The sequence below is a fragment of the Schistocerca nitens genome, chromosome 5, assembly GCF_023898315.1.
Source record: "Schistocerca nitens isolate TAMUIC-IGC-003100 chromosome 5, iqSchNite1.1, whole genome shotgun sequence".
Taxonomy (NCBI): Eukaryota; Metazoa; Arthropoda; class Insecta; order Orthoptera; family Acrididae; genus Schistocerca; species Schistocerca nitens.
In genome coordinates this window covers 464,575,005-464,587,798 of record NC_064618.1, presented here as the reverse complement: position 1 = coordinate 464,587,798, position 12,794 = coordinate 464,575,005, and the positions used below count along the sequence as shown (strand labels likewise).

Here is a 12,794-nt window from a genome sequence, read left to right as displayed (position 1 = left end):
AATGAATATCGATCGCTTTTAGGCATTTTGCACTTATAGCAGCCCATACTTCACAGTCGGCGGGACTCACGGTTGTCGGAGGCATCTTAAACACTCAGTACACAATGTAAACAAGGAAGAATCAGACTGTAATGGCGCCAGTGCGTAGACAACAGATGTAGGTACCCAGTGCGCATGCGCAGAATACCGACCGCAGCGCTGCGGCCGCGTGTGGTAAAACGGTACTTAGTTAAAGAAACACGCCTCGTATATGGAAAGCAAAGAGCTTGCAGTAGAAGAGATTTCTTTCACGGTATCGAAGATGACGATGTGCTCATAGCTCTTCAGGTATGCATTTAAGAGCCCATATTTACTACATCTCCTGTCTTATCCCTGAACACTGACCGTTCCTTCAGGGACAACCACTATAACAGCATCATCTGCGAAGAGCCTTGTAGAGCATCCGACATTATCCACTCTAAGAAAAAAAAAGATAAGGAAATAAAGGCACACCACGGAGGGAATATCCGAACGGGATGGAAATTGGTAGTTGTGGTGTACATGTACAGACAAACAAATAATTACAATTTCGGAAAACCTGGGTTCTGCAGGCAGTTATTGAGCTTGGAATTGATCAACAGAGTTGTTGGATGTCCTCATGAGGGATATCGTGCCAGATTCTGTCCAATTGGTATGGTAGATCGTCAAAATCCCGAGCTTGTTGGAGGGACCTGCCCATAGTGCTCTAAATGTTCTCAATTGGGGAGAGATTTGGCGACCTCGCTGGCGAAGACAGGGTTTAGCAAACGCTGAAGTGTAAGCCCAGGATAGCTTGCCATTAGGGGCAACATAACAGGAGTAGAATATTGTCGACCTACCGCTCTGCTGTAAGGGCGCCACGGCTGACGACCAGTGGAGTCCTGCAATGAAATGAAATGGCACCCAGACCATCACTCTTGGTGTCGGGCCCTGTGGCGGACGACAATCAGGTAGGTACCGTATTGGTGTCTGGAGTGTCTCCACACACGTCTTCGCTGTTCATCAGGGCTCAGTTCGTAGCAGCACTCATCACTAAAGACAATTCTACTGCACTGAATGAGGCTCCAACCCGAAGTGCGGAGACGGTCCGGACAGCCGTGGGATAGACTCCTGTTAGAGGATCAAACTCTTTCTCAAACTCTGTATAATGTCTTATGTGTACCCCTCAAGCCCACTCACCTTTCCTCTGTCAGCTGCTTTAGTTGATTTTCTGTAGTGCGCCCACTTATTTCGATATCTATCAGTCCAGTCTAGTAGTCACTTTAAATTTGTCGGTAAGGTTCATAATTCGCAAAATTCATTCCTGAAACATAATTTTCGTATAGACGAGGACCATCCTTGGGACTGAATAAAAGAATTTCAACAGAGGTGTTTCTCGATATTCACATTCGAAATACAGGGTGTTACAAAAAGGTACGGCCAAACTTTCAGGAAACATTCATCACACATAAAGAAAGAAAATATGTTATGTGGACATGTGTCCAGAAACGTTTACTTTCCATGTTAGAGCTCATTTTATTACTTCTCTTCAAATCACATTAATCATGGAATGGAAACACACAGCAACAAAACGTACCAGCGTGACTTCAAACACTTTGTTACAGGAAATGTTCAAAATGTCCTCCGTTAGCGAGGATACATGCATCCACCCTCCGTCGCATGGAATCCCTGATGCGCTGATGCAGCCCTGGAGAATGGCGTATTGTATCACAGCCGTCCACAATACGAGCACGAAGAGTCTCTACATTTGGTACCGGGGTTGCGTAGACAAGAGCTTTCAAATGCCCCCATAAATGAAAGTCAAGGGGGTTGAGGTCAGGAGAGAGTGGAGGCCATGGAATTGGTCCACCTCTGCCAATCCATCGGTCACCGAATCTGTTGTTGAGAAGCGTACGAACACTTCGACTGAAATGTGCAGGAACTCCATCGTGCATGAACCACATGTTGTGTCGTACTTGTAAAGGCACATGTTCTAGCAGCACAGGTAGAATATCCCGTATGAAATCATGATAACGTGCTCCATTGAGCGTAGGTGGAAGAACATGGGGCCCAATCAAGACATCACCAACAATGCCTGCCAAATGGTTCAAATGGCTCTGAGCACTATGGGACTTAACATCTATGGTCATCAGTCCCCTAGAACTTAGAACTACTTAAACCTAACTAACCTAAGGACAGCACACAACACCCAGCCATCACGAGGCAGAGAAAATCTCTGACCCCGCCGGGAATCGAACCCGGGAACCCGGGCGTGGGAAGCGAGAACGCTACCGCACGACCACGAGATGCGCAATGCCTGCCCAAACGTTCACAGAAAATCTGTGTTGATGACGTGATTGCACAATTGCGTGCGGATTCTCGTCAGCCCACACATGTTGATTGTGAAAATTTACAATTTGATCACGTCGGAATGAAGCCTCATCCGTAAAGAGAACATTTGCACTGAAATGAGGATTGACACATTGTTGGATGAACCATTCGCAGAAGTGTACCCGTAGAGGACAATCAGTTGCTGATAGTGCCTGCACACGCTGTACATGGTACGGAAACAACTGGTTCTCCCGTAGCACTCTCCATACAGTGACGTGGTCAACTTTACCTTGTACAGCAGCAACTTCTCTGGCCCTGACATTAGGGTTATCGTCAACTGCACGAAGAATTGCCTCGTCCACTGCAGGTGACCTCGTCGTTCTGGGTCTTCCCCAGTCGCGAGTCATAGGCTGGAATGTTCCGTGCTCCCTAAGACGCCGATCAATTGTTTCGAACGTCTTCCTGTCGGGACACCTTCGTTCTGGAAATGTCTCGATACAAACGTACCGCGTCACGGCTAATCCATACATCAAATGGGCATCTGCCAACTCCGCATCTGTAAACATTGCACTGACTGCAAAACCACGTTCGTGATGAACACTAACCTGTTGATGCTACGTACTGATGTGCTTGAGGAGTCGTATGTCAACACAAGCACCGTCAACATTACCTTCCTTCAATTGGGCCAACTGGCAGTGAATCGAGGAAGTACAGTACACACTGACGAAACTAAAATGAGCTCTAACATGGAAATTAAGCGTTTCCGGACACATGTCCACATAACATCTTTTCTTTATTTGTGTGTGAGGAATGTTTCCTGAAAGTTTGGCAGTACCTTTTTGTTATACCCTGTATATGCAGTGGTTTGACAACAGGGGAATGTGTAAGATAGTGCTAAGCTGATAAAGACAAGCAGATAATCATTTAAGATATTTCGGTAGATTTTCGGAAGGGGGAGGAGGGGGGTATTACTCTTTTACACGTCCAATTTGAAGTACAAAGTGTCAGTACTACCGTATGAAGAAGAATGAGGCCACTCCACCCACTCACACACGAGACTAACATGCGTGCTCACTTTTCGGCTCCCTCAGAGTCATCTATGTTGGATAATGCATACTCCGATACGAGCAGAGGCGGCGCAACGTTTCAGCAATGTGATTCGTCAGAATCTGTAGTATGCACGAGCCATTTGCAGGATAATACAGTGATGGCAATCTGTAAAGCACTCGCAGATAGATGATTTTACGACGCTAGTAGCGTTTGGGTTCCAGATCCTTCGATATTATGTTTTGCCTTACCCTAGTACCGCAAACGACTTTTTACCATTTCTCAACGACGCTTCTCATCGCTACAGTGCTTACTAATTCATATCCATGTGCAACAGTGTGAGGGAATTGCCTGATCACGTCTATTTCAGTCTAGAATTCTATTGAACATGACTGCAAATCGCTTAGAAGATATATCGTAGATGGCCGACATGTTATTAACCCGCAGTGACAAGAATTATATGACACACTCGTGAAATTTCAATATCATATGCCGAATCTGAAAGATATTTTCTAATATGTGACATCGTAAAAGTAGACTCCGTCCGTAGGTCCACCTGTACTGACAGATCGCTGTGTCAACCTCTGCCAAAGGCGCCAATGGATGCGCCATGGCGTCAGCAGCACACCGCTCAACCACTACTACCCGGTCAAGTAGCTCCTCAGTTGGCCACACGAGGCTGCCACCCCAACACGCACTCCCACCAAGGAGGAATCTCTGGCAGTACCGAGAATCGAACACGGGTCCTCCGCCAGGGAGTCAGCCGCGCTGACCACTCAGCTACGGAGGCGGGTGAATGTATAACTTCAGACCAAATTAATTTCTTATCTGTAACCTATATTTCATTATGTCTCGTCCTGTAACTGTTCTGAGCAGCGTACGTGTACATAGTAAAAAAATCCAATAAAGAACAGTTTATACCTAAGGAGAGAAACGACAGTAAAATTAGTAAAATGTTAAACCTTATTGAAAATACGTGCGCCAGAAGTTGTTTACAACCAAATCAGTATAAAACTTAAATTCCACAATTATTTCAAACATATACTTTTTCAAGAGATAAACAGTCTTGGCTGCAAAAAAGGCTATATTATTTTATATTTGGGAGTCCAAAACCTGCACAACTACATTTCTTACTTGTTTACATTTCGTGATGTATTTCTTTAGGCCTGATCCTGCTTTTGATATCCTTTCGACTCCGCCATATACTCTACAAGGTAATCTACAGTCTCCTTATTTTTCAGTACATAACTTAAAAGAGACATAAGCAGATTACTCGCCTTGAATGCCGTTTTGGTTATATTTTGGTTTGTTTTACTTTAATAGGGCACTCGACAAGGGCTACTACCTGGTGAGACTATGTGTGTTTTAAACGTGACTTCCCGTGTAATCAACACTATTTTACATCAGTAGATTGTTTTAAAATATTCTGTGTCGTGTCTATTGGTGTCTTACGAATAAGAATAGTTACTGCCTCCTGAATACTTTCGCTTATTATATTCCATTTCCTTTTATTTTAAGGATTACCACGCAATGTTCTTAAAACACTGACAACGGCGTTTGTCAGCTAAGACATTTGTGTGGACGGCAGCAAATGCGTTTAGCATCTGTTAAGTCCAAAAGTTAAACTAAATCGGGTTCGTGGCATTTTCTAAGAAAAGTTTTTATTTTTCTTTGTAGGCCAATCTGAAGATGCCTCAAACAAAGCGAAACACGTTATTGGCAAAATATAAAATAATAAAGCCCGTTTTGCAACCAAGACTGTTTCTCTCTTCAAAACATTTATCACTGGTTGTTGTATCATACCGCCATGAATTGGAAAAAGTTCCATATACTTTTTCAATTACTTTCAATCATGTTTCACAAGGGACTGAGAATTCTTCGAAAACAGATTAAGTGAAACGTTGGTCTCAAATTTACAAAAAAAAAGAATACTTCAGCCAAACGACGAGCACGCTTGGAAGCATAAATTACAATTTATTTATCTTCACTTGAGAATGTTTCACTTGGTACTTCTTTCACGCGTCCTTTTGTTCCAGATGCCCTGACTACAAAAACTCTTTCTTCATTCAAATGAAAACGAGAAGTAAGCAAACTATTATTTAAAAAATACTAATAACTGTTAATACATTTATTCCACTGTGAGACAAGGAAAAACGTTTGCCATTGTCTACGGAACCCGGGCGTGCAGCTCTTAGTTCGCAGCAATCGGCAGCCACGAATATCGTTCTTCAGGGCTCCAAAAATCTGAGAATTGCATGGAAAGAGATTGGGACAGCATGGAGAACGTGTAAGCGCCTCCCAACCAAATTTTTCAGCGTACTCGAGACAACCTTGGCAACACGTGGGCCCGCCCACGCTGTAGAAGTTCCGCTGGGAAGCCTTTACACATCCTCTATACAGTCCCGAGCACTCCCTCTATTTTTGGAGCCCTGAAGAACGATATTTGTGACAGGCGATTTGCTTCGGACGAAGCACAATCACGGTTCCGTGGGCAACCGCAAACATTTTTTCATGAAAGAATTGACCGTCTTACTTCACAGTGGGATACTGGGATAAATGTATTAACAGTTACGGCGATTACTTTAGAAATAATAAGCACTTACTTGTTTTTTTCCCATCTGTCTCGTTTTCATTTGGCTGGCCCTTATATTTAAACTCAGTTTGGGGAGAAGAATCTAACTGCAATATGTTTATGGTCATAATCGTCACTATACCGTAGGCTTGCTTTTATTGTCGGTTTCAAGCCCTGGCAAGAAGTCAATGGTTTATGTTTCTTAGTGCTACATATCCCACAATGCTCCTTTATGGTGTGCCTTGATGCGTTTAGAAGCTCAAATTTGCAAAGTAGCTACTAGTGCCGTGGCTTCCAAGTTTTCTCAAAGGAGTTGTGTAATGATTCTTTCCTCTTCTCTTTGATATAGCTACCGTATGAGTTTAATTTAGGACATTGCTCTACGTTATCGAGTGCGTTACTAAATATACCTGCACAAAGGGAGGAAGGTCCCACAGGCGGCGAAGTCATCGGAGGCTGCTCACAGGTGGGAGGGTAAATCGGCAACGGAATTTTTCCCGTCATTCGCCATAATCGGTGTAGGGAAACCACAGGAAAACTAAATCAGGATGACTGGGTGGAGTTTTGAACAACGCACCTCTCGAACGCGAGTTAATTTTTCTAACCACTGCGCAGCTTATCCTTACATGCAACAGGTGGATTCTACGTAACATTCATGTCAGATGTAGTGCGATGGTTTTTTGCAGCAAAAAAACTCTTCACTTTTGTTAAGATGTTATGCGTAAACTTTTACAACTCTTGGAGAGTAGAATTTTTTGGCGATATGAAAATGAAAGCTTTTATCAGAGTTCTAGCTTTAAGAGCAGCGCGCTGCTATTGACCTTTTATCATGTCTCAGGAAGAGTGAGATAAGAGCTAAATAAATTTGCTTTCTGCCCAACTGAGAGACAGGAGCTGTACAGTTACGATTGCCGCTCACCATTATTCTGATAGCGCTATACCAATTCCAAAAATCAGAAAAATTAATAAGAGATTTGGATTATTACAAAATAAAATCTATCTTTTTTTTCTTATCGCTGACCTATGATGTATGGAATAAAGATACGTAAATTACATGGCGTTGACTTCGATGTATGCAATTACAAGTACAGGGATATCAAAAGGTGATCATGTATTATTAAAAAAAGTAACACGAAATGTGTCTCAATCCGTAGTGTTTAAAATTTCGCGCTACGGCATTGTTGGACTGAATCCCTGCAGGCGTCGCGAAACACACCGGAGTCTCATGTATTGCTAGCATTACAAACGAATCCTTTGAGTAAGTTACCAACTCACCTGTCTGACAGCTGTACCAACTACCGATGTGGTTTCGTCAAGAATGTGACAGCGAATAGTTGTTGTGCCCACGTCCAAAGCAGCAACAAACAACCCGTCCATCGCGTCAACACAGCCAGGTGGGTAAATACAACTTGTAAGCTACCTTATATGTAATGATCTCTGATCTTTGGGGTCAGTTCCACTTCTCACTTTGGACGTATTGCACAGTATTTTCAACTCACTGTTGCCTACAATCTTGCACATTGAGCGATATCCGCACTTCCCTGCAACGCCTGCCTGCTCACGCCACGCTACTCCTGTCAACCGACTAATCCATGGCTATGAAACAAGCGCTCGCCACTATTCAGCTGTTTCTTCGCGCATGCGCAGAGGTGTTTCTTGTGAGAGTGATGTGAGGTGCCTGTTAATCAAATTTCGCGTAGCGAGTTTGAGTTACAGGGCATTGTAAATACCAAAAGAAATTATATATTGAGATAATACTGTTTTGGAATTACTATACGTGACACCCGCAGGTTGCTATCGTTGCCTGGTCTCCAGTAATGTGTAATTTTATTCATCTTTTGATCTCGGTGTAATTGTGTTATCAAAATAGTGAAGTAACGTCAAAGGGGTTAAAATTTTAAATTTCTTCCAGTTGACGTAGGTATCCATTAGCAGAAAAAATATTAAAAATATAAGATATAATACTTACATACCAGCCACTACATCTCGGCGTAAAAGCAATCGCACACTCCCTTTCTTTCATTACAATATGTTAATGTTCTCGCGCAGACAAAGCATGGAACTATACCACTTTCATGGGTAAAATTGCACTAACGTTGTCGGCACCAACAATTTCCGAAAACCAAACCCCTACAACGAGTTCTCAGTTCGAGATACTGTTGCAAGTATATCAGTGTAGTATGTGACTACAGTTGCAGAAACCATGATGATTTAGCATGCGTAAATTTTGTAGACATCAATCACGTTGACCATAGTGAAGTTCAAACATGTAATCTTCATAGGACATGTGTACAGTGAATTTAAGGAAAGTACTCGGGAGCAGTGCTTATCCTCTTCCATTTCAAGATCTCAAATATCAGTGTGTTAAACAGTTTATGTCATTTAATGGACAAGCACCTTGAATTTTTCATAGTTTATCTACAATATATGTACAAAATATATGCCACAGTATTTGTCAGAAACATGCCTATTAAGTAATTTGAGTTTTTTAAATTTACCTTCCAATTTGTTCTTATAATTATAAATTAAGTATGGCATTAAAGTTGACAACTAGCTGCACTACTGAACAGTCTGTTACCACAACCATTGAGTTCATGTTTGTTGGCTAGACCAACTCCAGCCAAATTGCAACCATCCATTCTAACATAGGGCTACGCTACATATCTATGTCGGACCACTATGTAAATTTCCTGGGAAAAGTGAGAACATTACCAATGCATACAATCTTAACTCTTACACTCTTTGATCTCCATTAAGCCATATGTCTTGTTGTTGGCAAAGGGACTATAGTGTGCTATTGGCAGCCCCCCCCCTCCCCCAGAATCTCAATCTCGACTGGCTGATCTGTGGTGTAGCCCTAGGTATAGTTTAGATTGGAAAATAATTTCGTTACGAGTTGGTGAAGCCAACGAATGTGGATGCCAAATGAAGACAAGAAAACTGTACCTTAGCCAATGAAAATAGTCATGCTATATTTAATGCAGTTTGCCATATTCAACACACTTGATATGCATGTATATCATACATAAAATATGCAAAATTCTGGAGGAGGTGGGGAAGGGGGTCTATTACATAAGTTTTATCAGCAAAGGGAACCAAGTAAGCAGTTGGAAAAGAATACGTAGTGGCAAGGAGGTATACAGAAGAAGTGCAGAGGATTACAGTCCTACATCACTGAAGATTAGGATAGGCCAATAATGTAGCTATGTTGTATACTGATTCATCTTAAAGGAAGTAAGTGTTTTACGAAAGACTATTTATGGTATGGGAAGTAGTCACATAACCTTAAAGCATAGGCATCTTGTGGATCATCTGAAAATGAATATAAGGTGCATGTATGTTGTAACTGGTCACTGAAGTCTTGCTTTACTGCCTGTGGTAAGATATTTATGCTGAGGCTGTACATCAAAGGAATCATCATTTTTGACCACCTACACAATGAAACAGAATAACTGCCTGTGACTTAACAGCAAAGTTAAATTTGAAAACAAACTGAAAATATGTTTCTCGCTAACTACTTCTTCAATTCTGTATAAGAATTTCCATTTTTGTAATCTGTGAAGAGTCTGCTTGTAGTTGTATTTACATATGAATGTGTAACGTGACTGTAAAGTGTTTTGCTCCACATCATTACAATTAATTATACAAATAATCTGTGGAACTTGAAACTAAATAACTAATGAAGTTAAGAAGGTTTCGTAGTCTCTCAGCTGGGTTTGTCTAGGTAATTATGGAACCAATGATGATTCTTTGACTGCATTGCAACATTTCTATGCACTTGGTATACTGTATTCTATGAAGACATGTTCCCCAATAAGGCAGTTAGCATGTTCAATCACAGGTGAAGTTTTACTTTTGCCAGTGTAATACTTGCAGATACATAGTCATTTGTTTGATCCCATTGTGCATCTTTCAACAGTGCAGCTTTTTCTTGAAAGGAAATAAACTAGGCCTCTTGTACAACTGTTTGCATTGTCTTAAGTGAAATAATAAAAATAGATTTTGTGAGCAATTTCCAAGCGGAGAAAAAAATAGGTGCTAGACCAAATGTGAAGTTTGGCTTTTTATATCTCTGGAAGTAAGTGCAGGATAAATCTGAAACTTTGTATGTAATAACTTACCAATACAATGTCTTAGAATATAAAACATAATTCTCATACTGCTTCCCATTACTTATAAATTGAGGGAAAGTTGACAGTTTTTGTAAAAAATGTAATAGATGAGTGTTGTTAGCTGACTTTTACAAAAATGAGTTTTCTGCAAACTTTTTCAAATAATTTTCATTGGAAAGACCATGTTCTAAACCACCTAAAAAACTAGATTTCATTTTGTACTGCAAGCATATAAGGGACTGGAAAAAAAAATATGGCAAGAAGGAGGCGCATTGTAAATATGCCCACATTCTGCTGATACTCAAATTAAATCTGTCATTTTATTATGTTCTACAATGTTTAGTATTTCCTGGGGCAAGTAATATCACAAATCCTGGTGACTAGGAAGTCAGACTGAGTCAGAACAACTTGAAAAAATTTAAAAAGGGGTGCCTTTTCTCACAACCCATCACGACATATTTCAGCCTGTGTTTCTGTTATAAAAACTACACATTTAATATGCTTAAAACTTCAAATTTTAACTGTGCATTACCAAGGTACTGGAGACCACGATAGTACAATTGTTGGATAACAGCTGCAACACACATCATATAAAACTGCCTTAAAGTTTTATACCAATGTCATGTTCTGAAAGTTTTGGTCAAGTTCGTAGCAGCCTGGCAGACAGTTTTTGAAAAGATTTCATGTTACAGAGAATTTTTAGTATGTCATTTTATCACTCAATATTATTGATGTGCTAGTTTAATTCCAATTTAAAGTACAGCTTATTTTGTGTTCAAAAGTTTGCATTTTATTTGGAAATTTAGTGTACTACTAAAAAATTATGTAAGTATGTTGCTAAGGTCCATGGTGACTTAAACACTGCTGGTTTCTTTTAAAGTGAGAAAACCAGCATTCCCATCTCCATAGGGGCCACGCCCAATAACTGTGCAAAGCAGGCATGGGTGGGTTTCTTTACCACAGGTTTTGAAGCTGATAATCATTTTTTTACACAGGGCCCTAAGTCTGACTATACATTTCTTAAAGTGTCAGAGGCCAAAGCTAGAAGAAGTGTCTTTTAGGACCCTAAGCTTATGTTTCTTCAAGCTACTTGAATAGTTTACTTGTTTCATTAATTTTATGTTCACTGTCCAGCCAAATCCTGTCACTGATGGTGCTGGAATAATTTTCAATAATGTGCTGTTCCAGAGTCCAGATTTGTCACTCCTCTATGGCCATAAAATAAATTTGCTGGGTCATGTGGCTGCATAAAGCTTTTTAAAGTATTCTTCTGCACAGCAACTGTCTGAAAGATCTTTCCAATCAACCACTCTTTTTCATAAAAGCATAGCATATTGTCCTGACCGGAGATCCAACGTTGATATGTATCCTTCATTGATGTCACTAATCTTGGCCAGAAAATATGACACATCATTTGAAAATCTGCTGACATGAATTTTTGTTTCATCAACAGGGAAAGTAATTGTAACATTCTCTAGCTGCTGAAAGAGTATGCCCATGTGTAAACCTGTCTTCTTGTAATGCTTCATTTTGTTCACTTCCTTGTTTGCTGATGAAAGCAAATTTAATGCTATTTCTTGCCAATTGAAGAAACAAAAATTCAGGACAGCAGAGTTTCAAAGGATGCATCATCTTTTGTGGCCAAAATTAGAGACAGCAATGAAGTACATGTATTAGCATCGGACCTCTGGCCGGGACAATATGCTGCATACTCGTAACATGTAGGCTTCATGGCTGGTGTCTTCAATAGTTAAAACTTCTGGGCTGAGATAGTCTTACCGTCGGCCCTACGTGGTATATGGTGGTGCCCTCTATGCACTCTATATAAACGGGACCTCCACGGCCTGGCAGCCAGTTGTTGACTCACCTGGGAAGATGTTGCCCGTAGTTGGCAACAAAACATCAGGAAGTAGTAGTTTTACAGATCGACCATGGCAGTTTTAACTGATGATGCTGCATACTTCTATGAAAAAAGTGTGGTGGATTGGAAGTATCTGTGAGACATTTGCTGAGCAGAAGAATGCTTTAATAAGCTTTATGCACCCATTTGAACCAACAAATTCATATCTGCATCCAGCGACACATGTAGGCTGAGGATGACATGGCAGCTGGTCAGTACCGTTGGGCCTTCATGGCCTATTGAGGTGGAGTTTAGTTTTTTAGTAGTGGTTAAGTCACCATGGATCATAGCAACACATTTACACAATTTTGTAAGAGTACACAAAGTTTCCAAATAAATCGCAAACTATGTGAACACAAAATAAGGTATACTTTAAACTGGAATTAAACTAGCTTGTCAGTCGCATTGAACGATAGACATACTCAGAATTCCTTATAACATGAGATCTTTCCAGAAAATGTCAGCCAGACTACTATGTACGTGACCAAAAATTTCACAACATGAAATGGTGTAAAGCTTGAAAGCAGTTTTATATGATGTGTGTTGCAGCTTTTATGCACAATTGTACTATCATGGTCTCCAGTTCCTTGATAATACTCAGTTAAACTTTTTAAGGTTTATAAGCAGTTTAAACCTGTAGTTATTATAGCAGAAAAACAAGTTGAAATGTCATGATGAGCTGTGAGAAAAAAGATCCTTTTTTGTACTTTTTCAAGTTTTTATGACTCACTCTCACTTCCTAGTCTTCAGGACTTCTTGATGTTCTCTTCACCAGAGTATACTATGCATGGTAGAACAAATAAAATGTCAGATTTATTTGAATCTATGGGTGTAT

General features: G+C 40.5%; 1 protein-coding gene across 3 annotated transcripts in view; it reads right to left on the bottom strand.

Annotated features, from left to right (window-relative positions):
- Positions 1-7,538, bottom strand: part of LOC126260886 (putative glycerol kinase 5) — a 351,198-nt gene extending 343,660 nt beyond the window's left edge. For all 3 annotated transcript variants that reach the window (XM_049958329.1, XM_049958330.1, XM_049958328.1), the window contains exon 1: positions 7,223-7,538. In XM_049958329.1, the coding sequence (XP_049814286.1) occupies positions 7,223-7,324 (102 nt within the window). In that variant the 5' untranslated portion in view covers positions 7,325-7,538. The remainder of the gene's footprint in view (positions 1-7,222) is intronic.
- Positions 7,539-12,794: the final 5,256 nt, after the last annotated feature.